A 24457-nucleotide genomic window follows, 5' to 3' on the forward strand; every position below is an offset into this window, starting at 1 on the left:
CAGCATTTTTCTTCTATTTTCAGGAATACGGCTTCTCTGCGGCTGGCTTTTTTTCTTGCAGGCATTTAGCGGGCATTTTTTTAGGCAGGCATGTCATTTTTTGTATTCAGTGTCTGGGGGGTCTAAAAAGTGTACCTGTCAAGTTTCAGCTCTGTAGCATGTCCAGAACCCCAAAAAAACAGCATTTTTCTTATATTTTCAGGAATACGGCTTCTCTGCGGCTGGCTTTTTCTCTTGCAGGCATTTAGCGGGCATTTTTTTAGGCAGGCATGTCATTTTTTGTATTTAGTGTCTGGGGGGTCTAAAAAGTGTACCTGTCAAGTTTCAGCTCTGTAGCATGTCCAGAACCCCTAAAAAACAGCATTTTTCTTATATTTTCAGGAATACGGCTTCTCTGCGGCTTGCTTTTTCTCTTGCAGGCATTTAGCGGGCATTTTTTTAGGCAGGCATGTCATTTTTTGTATTTAGTGTCTGGGGGGTCTAAAAAGTGTACCTGTCAAGTTTCAGCTCTGTAGCATGTCCAGAACCCCTAAAAAACAGCATTTTTTTTATATTTTCAGGAATACGGCTTCTCTGCGGCTGGCTTTTTTTCTTGCAGGCATTTAGCGGGCATTTTTTTAGGCAGGCATGTCATTTTTTGTATTCAGTGTCTGGGGGGTCTAAAAAGTGTACCTGTCAAGTTTCAGCTCTGTAGCATGTCCAGAACCCCTAAAAAACAGCATTTTTCTTATATTTTCAGGAATACGGCTTCTCTGCGGCTGGCTTTTTCTCTTGCAGGCATTTAGCGGGCATTTTTTTTAGGCAGGCATGTCATTTTTTGTATTTAGTGTCTGGGGGGTCTAAAAAGTGTACCTGTCAAGTTTCAGCTCTGTAGCATGTCCAGAACCCCTAAAAAACAGCATTTTTCTTATATTTTCAGGAATACGGCTTCTCTGCAGCTGGCTTTTTCTCTTGCAGGCATATATATCAGTGGTGGGTGGGCAGTGGCACAGTACACTCTCTGTGGACCTGACAGCAGTCACTGGCACCCAGGCAACTGCAATTTAAAAAATATATATATATTTTTTTACTTTGCAAGCTGCTGTGCCACCTTATATATCAGTGGTGGGTGGGCAGTGGCACAGTACACTCTCTGTGGACCTGACAGCAGTCACTGGCACCCAGGCAACTGCAATTTAAAAAAATATATATATTTTTTTACTTTGCAAGCTGCTGTGCCACCTTATATATCAGTGGTGGGTGGGCAGTGGCACAGTACACTCTCTGTGGACCTGACAGCAGTCACTGGCACCCAGGCAACTGCAATTTAAAAAAATATATATATTTTTTTACTTTGCAAGCTGCTGTGCCACCTTATATATCAGTGGTGGGTGGGCAGTGGCACAGTACACTCTCTGTGGACCTGACAGCAGTCACTGGCACCCAGGCAACTGCAATTTAAAAAAAATATATATTTTTTTTTACTTCGCAAGCTGCTGTGCCACCTTATAAATCAGTGGTGGGTGGGCACACAGTGGCACTGCAGTGGGCACAGTACACTCTGTGGACCTGACAGTCACTGGCAGCCCAAGCAACTGCAATAATAAAAAATATTTTTTTTTTTCAATTTATTGCAGCAAGATGCTGTGCCACCGTATATATATCAGTGGTGGGCAGTGCACTGCAGTGGGTACAGTGCACTCTGTGGACCTGACACAGCACTCACTGCAATTATGACAGAGGGAAAAAAAAATATTTTTTAAAATGCCAGGTACTGTGCCTGTGCCACCCGAAATGAGTGTGGTGTGCACACAGTACAGTCTGTGGTAGGTCTGTGGCCTCTCACACACAGCGGGCAGGCAACTGCAGTGTACAATAGATATATATATATATATATATATATAGGAAAAACTCTATTACCAGTTACCAGCCCTTAAAAGGGCTTTTGGGGACGCTAAATATATATATATATGTATATATATAAATAAAAAAAAAAACCTCAATTACCAGCCCTTAAAAGGGCTTTTGGGGACACTAGATAGATAGATATAGATATATATATATATATATATATATATATATATATAAAATACACAAATACCAGCCCTTAGAAGGGCTTTTTGGGGTGCTGTCCTTACAGCAGTAGTGGACCAAGAACACTGCAAGACCAGGAACACTGACTAACTGTCCCTAGCTTAACAGCAGCAGCAGCAGCAGCTCTCTCCCTACTCTCACTACACACACTGCTTCAGAATGATCTAAGATGGATGCTGCCCTTGCTTATTTATAGGAGGTGGGAGGGTGTGGGAGGGAGGTATGCTGATTGGCTGGAAATGTGTCTGCTGACTGTGAGATTCAGGGTCAAAGTTTGCCTCAATGATGTATTATGGGGGGCGGACCGAACATCGCATATGTTCGCCCGCAGCGGCGAACAGTTCTATACATCTCTACTCCTAACAACCATTGACTCATATCTGCTGTCAGCGGGTTTCCTGCTGACAGCACAGACTGAATGCAGTGGGGGCAGTGTGAATAACAAACAAGGAAGGGGGGTGGGCAGTGTTTAAAGTAAGGGGGCAGTGTGTACATACAGGCTATTTCACTTGATGTCTCTGACTGTCATTGCCGACTCTGATGTAATTGCCAGCTTTTTGTTTACTTTAAAGCCCTGGAGAAGGAGCTGTCATTTTTCCCCTGCTGCTGAAATAACAGACACAGGATGGGCTACATTGGAGTCTGTCTGCTCAGCGGGGAATCTTTCTGCTGATCGCCACTGAGCAGGCGGATGGCTGGTCCATGTCTTCTCCGATTATGCAGAGCGGACACAGACACAGCCCATTCTCCTCTATGGGCTGTTGGATGTACATGAACTGCCTGTTTGTTTACACTCGACTTCATCCTATCCAATTTAATGGGCCATACACACTATAAGATTTTCTGAAGACTTTTTCCTTTAGACTTACCAAAACCATATAATATGAGGTCAAACCTAAACACTTTCAATTTGTATGCAATCTGGCAGGCCATTGCACTACATAGAAAAGGTAAATCTGAAGGAAATCGAACCACAAAAGTTGGATAGTGTGTATCTAGCTTTACAATATGGGTGAGGAACCGATCTTCATCCATCTGCCTTTATCAGATCAGACGTCAGCGGGTGTCAAATGGACACATGTCTTTTGACAACCGCCGCTCTATAGAGGAGACTAGAGGGTCCGATCGGGTCCAGCTGAAAACTGACAGGCAGACCAGATCGGTTCGCCGTGTTCCCAGCGCCACACAAAAAAAAAAAGTTTTGAATATACATAAACTTTTTGATCTAACTGAGATGGATATTCCCTTAATAAGAACATTTAATATTACCCTTAAAGTGATTGTAAAGTCTCATGTTTTTTTTTTTTTTTTCTATTAAAATTACAAACATGTTATACTTACCTCCTCTGTGCAGTAGTTTTGCACAGAGCAGCCCAGATCATCCTCTTCTCGGGTCCCTCTTCGGTGATCCAGGCTCCTCCCTCCTGTTGAGTGCCCCCACAGCAAGCATCTTGCTATGGGGGCACCCAAGCTGAGCCTCAGTTCTGTTTATCCATTCAGACACGAAGCCCCTATTCGGCCTCGCCCCCCCCCTTCTCCTGATTGGCTAACTGATTTTGATTGACAGCAACGGGAGCCAATGGCACCGCTGCTGTGTCTTAGCCAATCGGGAGGGGAGTCCTGGACAGCCGAAACACTTGTGCACATCGTTGAATAGAGAGGGGGCTCAGGTAAGTATTGGAGGGCAGAAGGGGGCTGCTGCACACAGAAGACCTTTTATCTTCATGCATAGATGCATGAAGATATAAAAACCTTCTAATTTTACAAGCCCATGTAATGTTACTGATAAAATAGTAACGGATATTTCCAGTAAATTTTAAAAGGCAACTTCCTCAAATTAGAAGGAAATTGAGTATTGGGTTATTTATATAAAAGGTATAAACAGGGAAACGCATAATACAAGGTGAGCCAAAAGTAGGTATTCATTAACTACCTCAATACTGGGCACTTAAACCCCCTTCCTTCCTAGACCAATTTTCAGCTTTTAGCGCTGTTGCATTTTGAATGACAATTGCGCGGTCATGCAACACTGTACCTAAACCAAATTTATGTCATTTTTTCCCCACAAATAGAGCTTTCTTTTGGTGGTATTTGATCACCGCCAGGTCTTTTTTGGTGCACAAATTAAAAAAGACTGAAAAGTTTGAAAAAAAAAAAGTTTTTTTGTTTAGGTTATAAAATTTTGTAAATAGTTACGTTTTTTCCTGCACTGATGAGCACTGATGACGCCGCACTGACAGGCACTGATGAGGAGACACTGATGGGGTGGCACTGATATGCAGCACTGATGGGCACTGATAGGTAGCACTGATATGCAGCACTGATGGGCACTGATATGTGGCACTGATAGATAGCACTGATATGCAGCATTGGTGGGCACTGATAGGCAGCGCTGATGGGCACTGATGGGCGGCACTGATGGGTGGCACTGATGGGCGGCACTGATGGGGGGCACTGATGGGCACTGATAGGCAGCACTGGTGGGCAATAATGGGCACTGGTGGGCGGCACTGATAGATGGCAATAATGGGCACTGGTGGGCAGCACTGATAGATGGCATTGGTGGGCAGCACTGATAGGGGGGCACCACTGGCAGGCTCTCTGAGCCCCGTTTGCCATCCCTGGTGGCCATGGTGGGCATCCCTGGTGGTCATGGGTGGGCATCCCTGGTGGCTCTAGTGGCACCCCCTCCCCCCAGGGCTGCACTGGTAATCAATCATCTGATTACCAGCACAGACCCCCCCTGTGATCAGTGAGTAATTAGAAATACTCACCGATCCCCCCGGCTGCAGCAGCGATCCTCTCTTCTTCTCCTCACTGACAGGATCTGTCAGGAGGAGAAGAGATCGAAGCTGTTACAACGGCTGTATTTACATTACATGACGGCTGTGATTGGACACAGCCGTCATGTGATCAGTAGCGCCAATCACAGGGCCCTCCTGCCGCATCTTGTTGCTCTGTGTCCTAGGGACACAGGCACATCGAGATCGCGCCGATGCGCGTGCCCGCGGCGGGGCGATCTCTCTCCTTCTGAAGGACGTTCCGGAACGTCCGATCAGAAGGACGGGACTCCCACCCGGCCGTATATGTACAATGGCCCGGGTGGGAGGTGGTTAATAAACAAGATGGGATCACTGCTCATTTTGCTTTGTCAGTAGAGTTACCTTGACAACACTCTTCCCACAGCGCTGGATCTGGTAATATGGTGGCATTGACTGGCCACCACATTCACCTGACCTGACCTGACACCTATGGACTTCTTTTTTTGGGGGCGTAATAAAGGAAAAGGTTTTTGAGAGACAGCCCCACAAAGTGGACAAATTGAAGGAGTTCATTTGTAGAGATGGAGGTTAACTAGAATCTGTGTGGTAAGTATCACAGGGGTTCATTTACTAAAACTGGAGAGTGCAAAATCTGGTGCAGCTTTGCAAAGAAACCAAATGGCTTCCGGGGTTTTAGGCCCCTTTCACACATACGGTCCGTTTGTCCATTTTTCATCCATCCGTTGACGGATAAAAAACGGACATCAGTGCATCTCTATGTAAAAACGGATGATCATCCGTTAACATCCGTTTTCATCCGCTTCCGTCAATGTCCGTTTTTTCGGAACGGATGAATGCCCTATTTTTCATACGTCAAAAAAACGGATCAGACGAGGAACTGATGTAAACGGACAAATGGTCAGTTTTTCATCCGTTTTTGCATTGGTAGTGGATGAAAAATGGATGGAAAACTGGATGGAAAACTGATACATTTTGAGGTGACTGAACTGATGAACTGAACGGACCGTATGTGTGAAAGGGGCCTAAGGCCCCTTTCACACAGGCGTCACTGTCAGTTTTTTTGGCGGATCTGAACGGTCCCCCCATGCATCCCTATGGGCAGAGATGTATAGTAACTAAGTAGAACTACTTCACTACTGTACTTAAGTACCGAAAGGCGGTATCTGTACTTTCCTAGAGTAGAATTTTTTTCTCCTACTTCCACTTTTACTTCACTACATTTTTTCGATGATTTCAATACTTCTACTCCGGTATTTTATTTTTGTGCTGCATAGTTACTCGTTACTATTATAAAAATTACCACTGCCAGAACAGTAGATGGCAGGTTTCATGAAGCTCAAAACATGTATTATCAGCGCATACGAAAATAAATGCTACTGTATGTATAAATAAAAGTTGCATTTGAAATAATAAAAAACAATATGATGTTCAAACTTTTGACTTCTTTCTTTAATAACTACATAACACAGTACTTGTACTTTTACTTTCAGTACTTTTAGCAATTTTTTTTTCAAAACTACTGGTACTTTTACTTTCAGTACTTGAGTAGCAAAATTTTAAAAAAAACTGCTTGCAATACTTAAGTACAAAAAATGTTGAATACTTTAGTAATTCTACTCAAGTCACTTTTTGATCGAGCACTTCCACTTCTACTCAAGTCCCTTTTTGATTGAGCACTTGTACTTTTACTCAAGTATGGGTTTCGAGTACTTTATACAACTCTGCCTATGGGGCATCGGATGTCAGCGGAGACATGTCCGTTGACATCCCATCCGATCTGATCCGTCAAATCTGGACGGATGGAAACCCTATTTTCCCTCCGTCCAGCGGATCGGATGGAATTTCCCCCATAGAGATGCATGGGGAACTCACAGCTGTGTCTGCGCACACAGCGCAGAGAACAGCTGTCATCCTCCTGCTCAGCGGGGGATCGGTGGATTGATCCCCCGCTGAGAAAAACGGACTCCGTCCGACGGACAGAGTGTGTGAAAGGGGCCTTATTATCCAAGCTGAATTGAACAAGCTGAAGTTAGAAACTGATTGGCTACCATGCACAGCTGCACCAGGTTCTGATTGCTCCAGTTTTAGTAAATCAATCCCTACAGTGTCAGGAGCAGGATTCAGGAATTCTGCAAGGTTGGTGAAAGACATTTTTAGCATTGAAGAGACTAAACAGTGTCCGAGACAGGTTCTAGGGATGTTACACCTAAAAGATTAAACATGACCTGATCAGTTTTGTATACCTTTCCTGTATGCCCATATCAAATACAGTAATCCCCCGCTCCATCGCGGTTCAGTTTTTGCGGTCCCGGTAATTCGCGTTTTTTTTTGTAATGTTATTTTACTATATGAATCATTAAAAATGAAATATTTTTGTGTTTTCCATAGCTCTTGCTATGTCTCTTAGTATCTTTTATGTGTTTAAATGAGTTTCTATTGTTTTAAAAGTGTGTTTAAAGACCTTAAAATGCTTCTACACGTACAGTGACAGTAAAAAAATCATGCCTACAATGCATTTTAATAGGGTTTTTCTATTTTGCGGAATTTCACTTTTCGCGGCTGGGTCCGGAACATAACCCCCGCAATGGAGGGGGGTTTATTGTATACCCGTAAAGAAAGACATGATAAAATTTAAATAAAATTAAATGAATAATTTTATCAGCAATCATTGTTTTAAAATGCATAATCTGATTAGTAACGTATACTTACTTCTTTAGTGAAGCAATAAGTGAGTTCCACCCCTATTATAATGCTGCAATCATAGCATGTAAAAAATGTTTTGCAAAAGAACTTCTTCACTTCAGCTTTGTATTGTCATCTCACACTCCCTGTTTATGAATGCTACCAAGTGAGTTTCACCACCATTCACCATCTACACTTCTCTCAACACGTTGGCCTATTTAAAAACCATAGGTCACATGCGATTTCCCCTTTTAAGAGATCTTATTCCATTCCTTCAGATATCTGGACTCATTACCTTCTATTGACTTGATTTATACACAGAGGAACTCTTGGTATTTTAATAATTCACCTTTTTTTTTTTTTGCACAGCATTATTTAACCACTTCTGGACCGGAAGGATTTGGCCACTTAATGACCAGGCCATGACCAGTAAGTAACGTATACTTACTTCTGGTCCACCCTGTACAATTCGACTTTTTTCTAAAGAATTAAATAGAAAAACAGTGTTTTAATTCTTTTAGCATATTCAAATGTTGAAATGTTGTTAAGATCTAACATTATCAAGGTCCTTGAAATATACTGTATAACCGAATATGTTGTTCCTGTGATGGAGCTACAGAAGACCTGGACCTGCTAAACTGGTTAAGACAAGATACACAAGCTAAACAAAGTAAGCTGGGAATTATTGATGTTATAGCAGATGACGTAAACCATATAAAGAATTTACGGAAAGCATGTACTCAGTTTATTCATTTTTTTTTTTTTAACCACTTGCTGACCGCCTGCCGCAGGTATACTGCGGCAGGCTGGCTCAGGTGCGCGAACCACCGCCCACGTTAGGAAGCGGGGAAGCCGATTCAGGGGATCGGCGGCTGCTATTGCCGCCGGGCACTCGCTGAGGGTGAACGATGGTCTGCTGTTGTAAACACAGCAGACTGTTGTTCTCTCTGAAATGAACACAGAGCCCATGTGATCCTCCAATTTAGAACTTCTTGTGTTGATTCCACAAGTCCCTCCCCCACACAGTTAGAAAACACCCCCTAGGCTGACACTTAACCCTTTGATCGCCCCTGGGTTAACCCCTTCCCTGCCTGTGTCATTATTACAGTAATAGTGCATATTGTTAGCACTGATTACTGTAATAACATCACTGGTCCCCCCAAAAGTGTCAAAAATGTTAGTTAGGGGCCCAATCTGTCCGCCACAATGTCCCAGTTCCGCTAAAAATAAATAAAAATGACATAAATCTTTCCCCTAGTTTGTAGTCGGGATAACTTTTGCGCAAACCAATCAAAATACACTTATAGGGATTTTTTTTTTTTTTACCAAAAATATGTAACTGAATACCAAATTGGCATACAATACAAATTCAAAAAGGATGAAAAAATTCGATTTTTCAATTTTTTGGGGGGGGGGGGGGGAATGTTATATAGCAGAAAGTGAAAAAAATAAAATAAATATATATAATATATATATATATATATATATATATATATATATATATATATATATATATATATATATATATATATATATATATATATATATATAATAGAGAGAGAGAGAGAGAGAGAGAGAAGTGCTTATGCCGCTGTACAGAACACTGGTGAGACCTCACTTGGAGTATTGTGCGCAGTACTGGAGGCCATATCTCCAGAAGGATATACTGTATTTTCTGGCGTATAAGACTACTTTTGAACCTCAAAAAAATCCCCCAAAAATGGGGGGTCGTCTTATACGCCGAGTATAATATCTCCAAGGTAACCTAAGTATAAGTATTACCGGTAGATGAAAATTAGGGGGGTCGTCTTATACGCCCAGTCGTCTTATGCGCCGGAAAATACGGTAGATACTCTAGAGAGAGTTCAGAGAAGAGCTACTAAACTAGTACATGGATTGCAGGAAAAAACTTACCAGGAAAGGTTAAAGGACCTTAACATGTATAGCTTGGATGAAAGAAGAGACAGAGGGGATATGATAGAAACTTTTAAATACATAAAGGGAATCAACTCAGTATAGGAGGAGAGCATATTTAAAAGAAGAAAAACTACCACAAGAGGACACAGTTTTAAATTAGAGGGGCAAAGGTTTAAAAGTAATATGAGGAAGTATTACTTTACTGAGAGAGTAGTGGATGCATGGAATAACCTTCCTGCAGAAGTGGTAGCTGCAAATACAGTGAAGGAGTTTAAGCATGCATGGGATAGGCATAAGGCTATCCTTCATATAAGATAGGGCCAGGGACTATTCATAGGATTCAGATATATTGGGCAGACTAGATGGGCCAAATGGTTCTTATCTGCCGACACATTCTATGTTTCTATGATTCTATGTTTCTATATATATATATATATATATATATATATATATATATATATATATATATATATATTATTTTTTTTTTCAGAATTGTCCCTCGCTCTTTTTTTGTTTATAGCGCAAAAAATAAAAATCACACAGGTGATCAAATACCTCCAAAAGAAAGCTCTATTTGTGGGGGGGGAAAAGGACATCAATATTAGGGTACAGTGCCGCACGACCAAGCCATTTTTTGCGGTTTGGCACTGCGTTACTTTAACAATTGCGCAGTCGTGCGGCGCAGTACCCAAATACAATTGATGTCCTTTTTTTCCCACAAATAGAGATTTCTTTTGGGGATATTTGATAACCTCTGCGGTTTTTAGATTTTGCGCTATAAACAAAAAAAGCGACAATTTTGAAAAAAACAATATTTTTAACTTTCTGCTATAAAACATCCAAAAAAAAAAAATTTTATTAAAAACTCACATTTCTTTTGTTAGTTTAGGCCAATTTGTATTCAGCTACATATTTTTGGTAAAAAAAATCCAAAAAAGCATATTTTAATTGGTTTGCGCAAAAGTTATCACATTTACAAACTTATGGGATAGATGTTTGGACTTTTTATTTATTTTTTGTATTTATTAGTAATGAAGGCGATTAGCGATTTTTAGTGGGACTGTGATATTGCGGTGGACAAAATCTGACACTAAGTGACACTTTTTGGGGACCAGTGACGTTAATACAGTAATCAGTGCTAAATAATATGCACTGTTGCTGTATAAATGACACTGGCAGGGAAGGGGTTAATACTGGAGGTGATCAAGGGGTAAATGTACTTACTAACTGTGGGGGGGGGGTTCTATGACAGGCACATAGAGATCCGTGTTTCAGCTTAGCTAGATAGAGCACATCTCACTCCAAAATATAATATGGCATGCAGGCAGTGCCGGGGCAAGGTCATTCAGTGCCCAGGGCAAAGAAGCCAAACTACTTTTTGCGATATGGCACTGCGTTGCTTTAACTGACAATTGTGCGGTTGTGCAAGGCTGTACCTAATTAAATAGATTTTTTTTCCCACACATAGAGCTTTCTTTTGGTGGTCTTAGATCACCTCCTGCAGTTTTTTTATTTTTTGTGTTCTAAACGCAAAAAGAGTGACAATTCTGAAAAAAAAATATATATATTTATTTTACTTTCTGCTATACAACCTATCCAATAAAAAAAAATTTAAAAAATCAAATGTATTTTTTTTTCAATTTAGGCCAGTATGTATTCTGCCACATATTTTTGGTTAAAAAAAAAAAAAACAATAAGAGTATATCGATTGGTTTGCGCAAAACTTATCACGTCTACAATCTAGAGGATAGATTTGTCATTTTTATTTATTTATTTATTTTACTTGTAATGGCAGGTATTAGCGATTTATAGCAGGCCTGCGACATTGCAACAGACAGATCGGACCCCTAGCTGACACCTTTAAGGGGATCAGTGACATTACTACAGTCATGTGGTTAATGACCACATGGTCGACAAGTGGTTAATGACCACATGGTAATGGATATCTCCTGATTTGATATAAAAGCAAAAATAAAAAAAAAATAAACTGCCACAAAACGGTAAAAAAATCAAATTTTTTTTTTTTTTTTTAAACTGCTTAAATGAAGCTGTATATTTCTTGCTATTACCATAGCCTACTACCAAAGAACAACCTAAAATAAATTATTCAGCTTCTGAGGATTGCAATGATACCACACGTGTACATTATTTGTTGTTTGTACCATAGTGGGGTCCAAAAAAATGAATGAAAACTTTGTTTTTGTTCTTCTAACTTGCTTAAATGCAAACCGATACTAAATTAAAAAAAGCTCTTTTTTAATCCTACCTCCAATACAATGACCCTGACCCTAGCTATAACCCTGACACTGGCCTGATCCGATCTGGCAATATGCATGAGAGCAGTCTCCCTTCTTCCTGGGTAGATTGATAGCAGCGTCAATACATACAGACAAATAAAACCAATAACACAGCGCAAAAACAGTGAAATAAACAAATGTGTATGATATATATATATATATATACTTATACACATGTATATCCTTTTAAACATACCAATAGTGGGTGGAAAAAAATCCAAATAATCAATAAGTGACCAACCTGTGAGAATATAATGAGAATTATAATCACCTAACAGAGTGAGTCCGTATTCCCATACATCTATATAAGCAAAAAAAATTATAAAAATTTCCAAAAAAATTAACAAGCATGTATCCAGTGAAAGAATAGATATAGATAATAGAATAGATGCAGACAGGGCTGCTTGGGAGTGAGCAGACACAGGTACACCCAGATTTCCATGGGAGCACTTGCCGAACAGGAGCAGCCTAGCCGCCAGTGGGTGACCCCAGAAGAATAGAATCGGGGCTGCTCTGTGCAAAACCATTGCACAGAGCAGGTAAGATGACATGTTTATTTATTTATTTTTTTAAATGAAGCTTTAATATCGTTTTTTTAATTTTTTTATTTTATATTGAAGGTACAATATATATTCACCAGTCTCTTTGCTCTCAGATATATTAATACAAACTTCAAATAAAAAAAATAAAAAAAACACTAACAACAAGCAGATTATGTCTTAACTTTTTCTCCTCACATAACTTAATAACTTAGCATTCTGAGAGTACTAAATTCCTTTCACCTCCACATTTTCTATTTTTCCCACTATGAACACCCCCAAAAAAAAAGAGGGGAAAAGGAAGGGCCCAATGGCACTGTCTAAAAGTAAAGATGACCAGCGCTATGGAGTATGTGAGATAAATAGAAATAAAAATAGGTGTAAGCTGCCACCAACCAACCCCTGGGGTACAAGGGTTAAAACGTTAGATAAAAATAGAAAGGCTGGTAAAGGCGCTACCTATAAGTGATGACTAATATAGAAATCATCAATGTATGAGCAAATAAATATATAAATGCAAATAGTGATAAAAAGTGCAAAGTGCCAGTGGCTGAAATAATCAAGGGTATAAATTCACAAACCCTCAAAAAGTGCTCAGTATATATAAATGCTATACTGTGAGTAAGCAGAAATATGCAATGAGTGGTAATAATAAAATTGCACAAATTGTGATAATTATTTATTGTAAGTTATATTAACTCATAAAGTGCAGGTGATAATTAAATAGTGAATATATAAATAAATAGTGCAAAATTTATAAAAAATCGTTATATCGCAAAGAATAATTTCATATGATAAAGTGCATATATATTCCTTAATATTGATATAAATTATAGTGAACCAAGTGAAAAAAATAGAAAAGTAAAACGTTCTTTCCTAAAAGGTGGTTAGTATGGTGTCCAGAATAACACCAAAATTGTATCCACAAAACACAAAGTAAAAAGCAAAAAGAAAAAAAAGGTAGACTGTCTCTACATCTGTATTCACCACTAGATGTCACACTAACAATATGACCTGTGTGATGAAGACAGGCTGGCAAAATCGGGGGTCCCCTCCGCTTCTGATGAGCAGATGATAGGGAGATCGTAGCGATCTAAGTGCTCAAACAGAAACAGAACCCCATGATAGAAAATACAAGGCAGTAACACATAAAATAGTGTAGACTCACTCGGTAGGCTGGTCAGGATCAGTGTAGTAAACGCCGGGAAGCTTCCGCGTTCCACGGCTCAGGCTCCGTAACCGGAAGTGCCGTAAGACGTTAGACTCCACCCTACGCGTTTTGTCATAGGACGTCTGCTGGAGCAGCGTCAACTAGGCGTACTCCCGGCTGTTTAATAGCCACCTGTGTCCAAGCAACCAAGAAGCTTCACCCAACGCCATCTTGGTGCTCCTATAGAACCGGAAAGAGGCCATGTTACTCCTCTCTCTGCAGCGTCGGTTCGTATAAGGACATGAAAGGCCGGCTGTATATCATCATTTCCGATCAGCCTACACCAACGAGCAGTAAAAAATATTTATGAAAAAAGGAAAAAAAGAAAAGAAAAAGAAAAAACTTAATCTTTAATGTTTCCAAAAAAAATCAATAGAAATGTATAAAAATCTGACACATGAGACAATATGGTGTCACATGAGTTGATGCTGGGAATGCAGAAAAATACAGAAAAACAAAGGAATAAAAACAAACTACATGAAAACTTGGTTTGTTAAAAATAAAATTATATATATATCGTCAATATAGTGCAATATCACTGCACCAATTATGAGTTTTTTTCATAAATACATGTAATACTGTCTATCCGCTTGAGCATTCTTATTCCATGAAAGTCTTTCCCTCTTACAAGAGAATAAACAAGTTCCATGCATCCCAAGTCTGGATATATATCTCTCTACATTGTCTTGCTGTTAAGATCAAATCTTCCATCTTATTTATTTCTTCGACTTTATTTATCCAATCTTTAACTTTTGGAGCTATTTCTTTTTTTCCATTTTCTCGGAATACATGCTCTTGCTGCATTTAACAGATGATTCATTATCGATCTCCTGTATTTTCTAGTTGAAGTTTCCGTTAATTGTAGGAGGAACAAAGCTGGGTCTACTGAAATCTCGACCTCTGTAAATTTCTGTATAATTTTTTTAACTTCCTCAGAGTAGGTCTTTATCCTGGGCCCGTCCAAAATATGTGTATTATTGTATCCTGTTCCTCCCGACAACGCCAACGACGGTCTGACACAGTGGGATGGATCTTATGTAATCTATCTGGGGTATAATACCACCTTGTCAGTATTTTATAATTGGTCTCTTGGATTTTAGTACATGTTGACGAGTTAACCACTTGCCGACCGCCGCACGACTATCTACGTCGGCGGTCAGCCCCTCACAGGCAAACTGACGTAGGTCTACGTCGCTTGCTTGTGAGGGTCTAGGGAGCGAGCGCGCGCCCCCGGAGGCACGCTCCCGCGTGGTCACGGACCCCCCCGCGCGTGTGACCGGCGGACCCGATGTCCGCCGGCCACTCTGCGATCGGCGGGGGAGAGGGAGAAAGTCAGGCAGCTTGTGTAAACAAGCTGCCTGTCATTCTCCTCGGTGTAAAGACACTGATCACACGGATCTACTATGTAGATCCGTTGATCAGTGTCCTTACAGCTCAAGCCACAGCCAATCACAGTAGAAAGCACGCCCCTAGGGACACACACAGCCCCTCCCTCCCAAATAAAGTTAACCCCTTCACTACCAGTGTATTTTTACAGTAACAGTGCATATGTATAGCACTGATTACTGTAGAAATGTCACTGGTAACCCCAAAAGTGTCAAAAATGTCAGTAAAGGGTCCGATCTGTCCGCCCCAATGTCGCAGTACCGCAAAAAAAATCGCAGATCGCCGCCATTACGCGTTAAAAAAAAAAACAACAAAAATGACAAAAATCTTTCCCTTTGTTAGTAAACGCAATAACTTTTGCGCAAACCAATCAAAATACACTTTTTGCGATTTTTTTTTACCAAACATAGGTAGCATAAAACAAATTGGCCCGAAAATGTTAAAAAATTTTGATTTTTACATTTTTTTGGGGGGGAATTTCATATAAAAAAATTTGAAAAATATTGCTATTTTTGCAAAATTGACGCTCTTTTTTTGTTTATAGCGCATGATCAAAAAATCGCACAGGTGATCAAATACCACCAAAAGAAAGCTCTGTTTGTGGGAAAAAAAGGACGCCAAATTCGTTTAGGTACAGCGTCGCGCAATTGTCCGTTAAAGTCACGCAGTGCCGAATCGCAAAATACCCCCTGGTCGTTTAGCAGCCAAATCCTCCGGGGCTTAAGTGGTTAAAGACTCGTTCTTTTATCCGTTGGCGTGGCACAGGGGAAAAAGTGCACTTCATTTATTTTACCCATCTGTCAAATCCGATTATATTAGATTGTTCCTGGGGAACAACCAATAAATCATAAGCTTTAGACAGAGCATGAGCTATAGCACCCGAGTCTGAGCAGTATTTTTCAAAAGAGGTTAGTTGTCTACCATAAACTTGGGGGTTGTCAATTGGTTGTAAAAAGTGGTGCAACTGTAAGGCACTCCAAAATGGTAACCTAAATATATCTCCCCTATCCATCAATTTCTCTATAGTGGGCCATTTATTTTCCTTCAAAAAATGTGAGGCGTGAAACAACCCATCTTCCCGCATTCGTCCAAAGGGCTTTTATCGAGACCTGGTGGAAACCGGGGATTTCCCAGGATAGGAAACAGGGGAGATCTATTCATTCGACCCAGGATCTGAGGACCAATCTGTGATATTATTTTTAAGGTGTTTCCAATCATTGGATGTGTCTTCAGGTCCATTGGTAATGAATTAGACACCAGGCTGGCCTTTTTAGGGGTATCTCTGTTTGTGACTGTTCTAATTGAACCCACAGTTTTCTTAGCTTTAATATAATTTAAGTGATTTGCTTGCAGTCTGCTTATAATAAAAAACAGAATTGCTGAAAAGGGGCATGAAATTGTGGACATTGGGTCAAGAATCTATTCTATGACTAGATACCATTTACCGTTTGGTATAATTGGTGCTCTGGTCTTCTGCTTCAACTCTGAGAACAACCTCAGCCCCACTGACACACCAGGTTAAGCAAATGGATACCGCACTGGTACTGGAAGAACAAATATAGATAACGCTGCACAAAACAACGGTTCTGTATCAAAAAGCAAATGTCAGACTGATTAGTGGGAAGTGAATCACATATATTGTCACAGGTCGCAGTAAATAGCAGTATGCACATAAATTAATAAGTAAAATATTAAGTAAATCACAGTTCGCTAGACAATACAGTGCCTGAAAAAGTATTAGTTTCCCTTGAAATTTTCCACATTTTGTCATGTTGCAACTAAAAACTAAAATGTATTATTGATGACGATTGCTGTTCTGACGCTCTCCATCCAATCTGACAGAGCTTGAGCTACTTTGCAAAGAAGAATGGGCAAACATTTCACTCTAGGTGTGCAAAGCTGGTAGAGACATACCCAAAAAGACTTGCAGATGTAATTGCCGCAAAAGGTGGTTCTACAAAGTATTGACTCAGGGGGGCTGAATACAAATGAACGCCACATTTTTTTCATGTATTTATTTGTGAGATGTTCAAAGCTTGGGATATTTTTTATAACTTCTCCACAACTTTATGCCTGACCTGTCTGGTGTTTTCTTTGGCTTTCATGATGCTGTTTGTTCACTATGGTTCTTTAGCAAACCTCTGAGGGCTTCCCAGAACCGCTGTATTCATACCGAGAATAAATTACATACAGGTGGACTCTATAATTCGTTAAATTTTGAAGGCAATTGGTTCCACTAGATTTTAGTTAGGGGTATCAGAGTAAAGGGGGCTAAATATAAATGCATGCCATGCTTTTTACAAAATCAGCCATAAGTAATAACATTAGAAATCTGTAACAGCAATGATAATCAATGCTGCAATAACTTATGTAAACAGTAATCTATATCAACTTTAGAATGCACTCTAAATGAATGGCAGCAATAAAATGTACCTCTATATATGGGCAATAGACAAAGTTCTTGTAAAGCAACTATATGAATGAGCAGTCTTTAGACCTAGTTCTTCAGCCATCTAGCGTTGGGGCCTAGTCTTTACAGTGGTGCATATGAGTACAGTCCCAGTAAAATCTGCATGCAGTAAAAAATGCTGCTAGTTAGAGTGCCAGTTCCTATGTGCTCAGTATCTGCTACCAGTATCTGCTACCAGCAACAGGCTAATAGCAGTATCCTCTCACCTATCCCAGCAATACAGCAACAAGGGCCTCACTGTTCCGATGTCTGCTCACTTCTGAATCTGTCTGGAGCAACTCCAATTCCCAGAAAATGGCTGCAGGCTTGTAGTAGGTTGATGGACAGACAGGAGCAGCGATATGCACACCTCAGTCATTTTGCAGCAAACAACGTTTCTTGGTTTTCAGCCTGAAAAGGAAGCAACTCTCTCTCCCGTTATACCGGACTTGGGGACGCTCTGTGCAAAATCTCAATAGTATCTCTGAGAAAACACCTTGGAGGTCCTTTTCTTCAATCCAGCCCCTAAGTCCCTGAAATTTTTTTTTTTAGGATGCTTCACCTTCCTCTAACTTTGCCATTGGTATCAATAGGTGCCATGACAGCTGGGTCCTCCCAGCCCCACCCAATAAACTGCCCATCAAATCCGCGATGTGCCAAACCCGAGCGCCAGGTAAACCAACATACCTTTTGGCGATTATGGTCTTTGTGACAGATTGCCCTATCTGTACTTCTAATAAATGAGTTCCACCAAAAGTACATATACTGCGGCGGTCAGCCCCTCACAGGCAAAGTGACGTATGGGTACGTCACTAGCCTGTGAGGCTCTGGGGAGCGAGCGTGCTCCGCCGGAGGCGCGCTCCCGTTCAGTCACGGACCCCCCCCCGCGCATGTGCCCGGCGGACCCAATGTCCGCTGGGCACTCGCGATCGTCCGTTAGAGCGGGAGAAAGGCAGGCGGCTGATGTAAACAAGCCGCCTGTCATTCTCCCCTGTGTAAGAATAGTGATCATACGGTACTACTATATAGGACCGTTGATCACTGTTCCTACACCTCAAGCCACAGCCAATCACAGTTATAATCACGCCCCTAGGGACACACACAACCCCTCCCTCTCAAAAAAAGTTAACCCCTTCACTGCCAGTGTCATTTTACAGTAACAGTGCATATGTATAGCACTGATTACTGTAGTAATGTCACTGGTAACCCCAAAAGTGTCAAAAATGTCAGTCAAGGGTCCGATCTGTCCGCCGCAATGTCGCAGTCCCACAAAAAAAATCGCAGATCGTCGCCATTACGCGTTAAAAAAAAAACAACAAAAATTACAAAAATCTTTCCCTTAGTTAGTAAACGCAATAACTTTTGCGCAAACCAATCAAAATACGCTTTTTGCAAATTTTTTTTACCAAAAATATGTAGCATAAAACAAATTGGCCTAAAATGTTAAAAAATTTTGATTTTTACATTTTTTTTGGGGAATTTCATATAAAAAATTTGAAAAATGTTATTTTTGCAAAATTGACGCTCTTTTTTTTTGTTTATAGCGCATGATCAAAAAATTGCACAGGTGATCAAATACCACCAAAAGAAAGTTCTGTTTGTGGAAAAAAAAGGACGTCAAATTCGTTTAGGTACAGCGTCGCACGACCGTGCAATTGTCCGTTAAAGTCACGCAGTGCCGAAACGCAAAATAGGCCCTGGTCAGGAAGGGGGTAAAATCTTCCAGGGCTTAAGTGGTTAATAGCGGGATATAAATTTCTTTATACTGTACCTCGGGTTTTTTTGTTAGGATAATTTCTAAATATTTTAATCCTGTTTTTTTCCAGGTGAAGGGGAATTCCAATTTTAATTTTTCTTCTTCTTGTTTTTTACATTGATATTTAATATCTCTGATTTAATTGGATTATTTTTAGGTTAGATCATTTTCCATATTTTTTCAGGCTTTCTAATACATTTGGTAGGGTTATCCTCGGTCTGGAGATGTACAGCAGCAGATCGTCCGCAAATGCGGCAATCTTATGTTACACATCTCCCACCTCTACTCTTTTCACATCTGGGTTCTTCCTTATTGTCGCTAATAAGGGTTCCAATGAAAGAACAAACAAGAACGGGGACAATGGGCATCCCTGCCTTGTACCGTTAGACAACCCAAATGGCTCAGAGTGGGTCCCGTTTACTTTCACCCTGACAGTGGGTTGGCCATAAAGTGTTTTTATCCATACCATCATTTTTCTTCCAATTCCCAGTTTCTCCAAAGTTCCCATCATAAAGTCCCAGCTGACTCTGTTGAATGCTTTCTCAGCATCTATCGACAAAAGCAGCCCTTGGGATCCACTCCTAGCCATTTGCCGCATCAACAGAATTGTTCTTACACCATTATCTCGGCCCTGTCTCCTGGGTATGAATCCCGTTTGATCTCTATGAACCCATTCTTCCATCAAATCTTTCATTCTGGTTGCCAACAATTTCGCAAAGAGTTTTGTATCAATATTTAAAAGCGAAATGGGTCTATAGCTAGAACAAACGTTTGCATATTTTCCTTCTTTCAGGATTACTGTAATTGATGCTAAGAGGGCTTCCTTACTAAGGATGATCGAACTTTTGAAAAGTTTGGTTCGACCAGAACACCCGAATTTTCCAAAAGTTCGGTTCGGATTTCAGAACCCCATTGAAATCAATGGGACCCGAACTTCGGTAATCAAAAAACACCATTTTGAAGCCCTAAAACCCAATAAATGCCCCTAAAAAGGGCCTAGGGTTCTGGGTCATGCCCCATTAACTAATAATCACACAAAAAAAAGTTCTTAAAAATTGTAATTTTTGATAAAAAAAGCCAATTATTGAAAAAATTAAAAAAAAAAAAGAGAGATTGTCCAGAACCATGTCCAGAACCATGAAAAAAAAAAGATAATTCTTCAGTAGAACAGGGATGTGGGTCGGGACCCTCCTTTAACTTTAACACCTATATGATCTTTTTTTCTGGTTCTGGACATGCTACAGAGCTGAAAGTTCACAGGTACACCTTTTAGACCCCCCCAGACACAAAATCACACAACAAAAAGTTCTTAAAAATTGTCATTTTTGATAAAAAAGCCAATTATTGAAAAATTAAAAAAAAGAGAGAGATTTTTTGATTTTTACTTTGGATTTCAGATCTGGTGGGTCTAAAAAGTGTACAGCTCTGTTTCATGTCCAGAACCAGAAAAAAAAAGATCGTTTGTATTAGAAAACTTTCTGACAGGGGGTTTGTTTCGCTCCTGTAACACCTTGCCGGTTTAATAGAAGGCATTTTTTGGGATCTTTGCAGTCAGGAAAAACATCTGAACATGTGTATAGTGGTACTGTGCACAAGTTCAGATGTTTTGCCTGCCTCCAAAACCCCCCAAAAAATGCCAGCAAAAACACACCTGGGCATTTTTTTTTTTTTGACGCTAACGTTTTTTTGGCATTTTTTTGGTTTCTTTTGATGCAGGCAAAACATCTGAACATGTGTATAGGGGGTATATATACATATATGTCTGAATATATACCCCTAGACATATATAGGTGTGATAGTAGCAGAAATATATTACTGTAAATGATTTCATTAGCGCAAGCATTTATTTCTGCTACTATCACACCTATATATGTCTAGGGGTATATATTCAGACATATATGTCTATATATACCCCCTATACACATGTTCAGATGTTTTGCCTGCCTCCAAAACCCCCCAAAAAATGCCAGCAAAAACACACCTGGGCATTTTTTTTTTTTTTGACGCTAGCGTTTTTTTGGCATTTTTTTGGGTTCTTTTGAGGCAGGCAAAACATCTGAACATGTGTATAGGGGGTATATATACACATATATGTCTGAATATATACCCCTAGACATATATAGGTGTGATAGTAGCAGAAATATATTACTGTAAATGATTTCATTAGCGCAAGCATTTATTTCTGCTACTATCACACCTATATATGTCTAGGGGTATATATTCAGACATATATGTCTATATACAGTGGGTACGGAAAGTATTCAGACCCCCTTAAATTTTTCACTCTTTGTTATATTGCAGCTATTTGCTAAAATCATTTAGGTTCATTCTTCTTCCTCATGAATGTACACATAGCACCCCATACTGACAGAAAAACACAGAATTGTTGACCTTGTTGTAGATTTATTAAAAAAGAAAAACTGAAATATCACATGGTCCTAAGTATTCAGACCCTTTGCTCAGTATTTAGTAGAAGCCCCCTTTTGATCTAATACAGCCAGGAGTCTTTTTGGGAAAGATGCAACAAGTCTTTCACACCTGGATTTGGGGATCCTCTGCCATTCCTCCTTGCAGATCCTCTGCAGTTCTGTCAGGTTGGATGGTAAACGTTGGTGGACAGCCATTTTTAGGTCTCTCCAGAGATGCTCAATTGGGTTTAAGTCAGGGCTCTGGCTGGGCCATTCAAGAACAGTCACGGAGTTGTTGTGAAGCCACTCCTTCGTTATTTTAGCTGTGTGCTTAGGGTCATTGTCTTGTTGGAAGGTAAACCTTCGGCCCAGTCTGAGGTCCAGAGCACTCTGGAGAAGGTTTTTGTCCAGGATATCCCTGTACTTGGCCGCATTCATCTTTCCCTCGATTGCAACCAGTCATCCTGTCCCTGCAGCTGAAAAACACCCCCACAGCATGATGCTGCCACCACCATGCTTCACTGTTGGGACTGTATTGGACAGGTGATGAGCAGTGCCTGGTTTTCTCCACACATACCGCTTAGAATTAAGGCCAAAATGTTCTATTTTGGTCTCATCAGATCAGAGAATCTTATTTCTCACCATCTTGGAGTCCTTCAGGTGTTTTTTAGCAAACTCCATGCGGGCTTTCATGTGTCTTACACTGAGGAGAGGCTTCCGTCGGGCCACTCTGCCATAAAGCCCCGACTGGTGGAGGGCTGCAGTGATGGTTGACTTTCTACAACTTTCTCCCATCTCCTGACTGCATCTCTGGAGCTCAGCCACAGTGATCTTTGGGTTCTTCTTTACCTCTCTCACCAAGGCTCTTCTCCCCCGATAGCTCAGTTTGGCCGGACGGCCAGCTCTAGGAAGGGTTCTGGTCATCCCAAACGTCTTCCATTTGAGGATTATGGAGGCCACTGTGCTCTTAGGAACCTTAAGTGCAGCAGAAATCTTTTTGTAACCTTGGCCAGATCTGTGCCTTGCCACAATTCTGTCTCTGAGCTCTTCAGGCAGTTCCTTTGACCTCATGATTCTCATTTGCTCTGACATGCATTGTGATCTGGAAGGTCTTATATAGACAGGTGTGTGGCTTTCCTAATCAAGTCCAATCAGTATAATCAAACACAGCTGGACTCAAATGAAGGTGTAGAACCATCTCAAGGATGATCAGAAGAAATGGAAAGCACCTGAGTTAAATATATGAGTGTCACAGCAAAGGGTCTGAATACTTAGGACCATGTGATATTTCAGTTTTTCTTTTTTAATAAATCTGCAACAATGTCAACAATTCTGTGTTTGTTTTGTCAGTATGGGGTGCTATGTGTACATTCATGAGGAAGAAGAATGAACCTAAATGATTTTAGCAAATGGCTGCAATATAACAAAGAGTGAAAAATTTAAGGGGGTCTGAATACTTTCCGTACCCACTGTATACCCCCTATACACATGTTCAGATGTCATGTCTGACATCAAACATGTCCTCAAAAAAGCACTGGCAGTGGCAGCCCCTGCAGCATAAAAAATGCTTGGCTGGTGAGAAGCCATATTCCAGTTACGAAGCTGAGAAATGATAATTTCTCTATAGCGGTCACCCTGCTATGGAAGGGTTTTGTCACCCTGCCATAGCAGTCACTGCCAGTTAACCCTACACTACACTACGGTCCCCTTACACTTAACACTTTCCCTACAGAAACTCAATTTTTGAAGCTAACTTAAGTGTAAAGGAGCACTCTAACTACACTAGATATCCCTTTCATCACACTAATAAATGCTAAATGACACTTTTAAAGTAAAATTAACAGAACTGCTTCCATTCTCTTCCATGTCCAGTATAACAATGCTAGGAATATGGCGGGGGCGATCTTATATACTGGGGGGCGTATTCACTAATGATTGGTCTAGGGACCCCCTAGTCACTCCAATCACATTCCTAGCATTCTCCTGCCCCCTCAATTGGCTTTTGCTAATGGTTCTGGTCCAATCACTGGCTTTTAAAGCCCATTTCCTGAAGCATTGCATTTTGGGCGGTTCTGGTTGCCGAATTCCGAACTTTTTGGGCAAAAAGTTCTAAATTCGGCCGAACCTCGAACACCCAATGTTCGGGTCAAACCGATGGTGGACCCGAACCGTTCGATCATCCCTATTCCTTACTCATCCCATATTCTTGCCATAAACCATTAAAATAATCTTTTAATTTGGGTATTAACAGGTCCTTATGTCTTTTATAATATTTTTTTTTGAGAATGTCATATAAAAGAATGTAAAAAATATTGTTTTTTTTTTTTTCAAAATTGTTGCTCTTTCTTTGTTTATAGCGCAAAAATTAAAAATCGCACAGGTGATCAAATACCGCCAAAAGAAAGCTCAATTTGTGGGAAAAAAAGGATGTAAATTTCGTTTGGGTACAGCGTTGCACGACCGCGCAATTTTTCCATTAAAATAACGCAGTGCCGAATCGCAAAATAGGGCCTGGTCATTAAGGGGGCAAATCCTTCTGGGGCTGAAGTGGTTAAAGCGATTATAAACAATCACCTTGTAAAACAACCCATTCAGATTAAAATAGAAATGAAAGGCAAAACATTTTTGTATAGCTAAAAAAAAAAACATTATAAATACCTTTTTTTTCCCACTTTTTTTATAAATGATTACGTTTCCTCTGTTCTCAGCTGCATAAGAGCTGGGGGGGGGGGGGGGAAGCGAGAGAAGCAGCAGCCTACGAAGCTTGCCAGTGAATGGCAGTGCAGCAGGGGCATGTCAGGACAAATCTGATCATTGCCTGGGAGTAAAAGAAAAGGGGAATTTAGGACTAGGGGTGCTCTCCCATGTGGTCCAGTCAGATCGCAATACTGTCGGGTCTCCAGGTACTGTCACTCTAAAAGCAAAGTCCTGTCTATGTTCACTTGAATGTTGTATAC

General features: G+C 40.5%; 1 protein-coding gene across 1 annotated transcript in view; it reads left to right on the top strand.

Moving 5' to 3' along the window:
- The window catches only part of LOC309565942 (4-galactosyl-N-acetylglucosaminide 3-alpha-L-fucosyltransferase FUT6-like), a gene marked incomplete at both ends in the record, with an annotated part of 112967 nt that overhangs the window by 86435 nt on the left and 2075 nt on the right, over positions 1 to 24457 (top strand). Inside the window, one exon of the mRNA XM_082270971.1 lies at positions 19583 to 19734. Coding sequence (XP_082127097.1) covers positions 19583 to 19734 — 152 coding nt within the window. The remainder of the gene's footprint in view (positions 1 to 19582; positions 19735 to 24457) is intronic.

This window comes from Pelophylax lessonae, assembly GCF_965119305.1.
Source record: "Pelophylax lessonae genome assembly, chromosome: 10".
NCBI classification, from domain to species: Eukaryota; Metazoa; Chordata; class Amphibia; order Anura; family Ranidae; genus Pelophylax; species Pelophylax lessonae.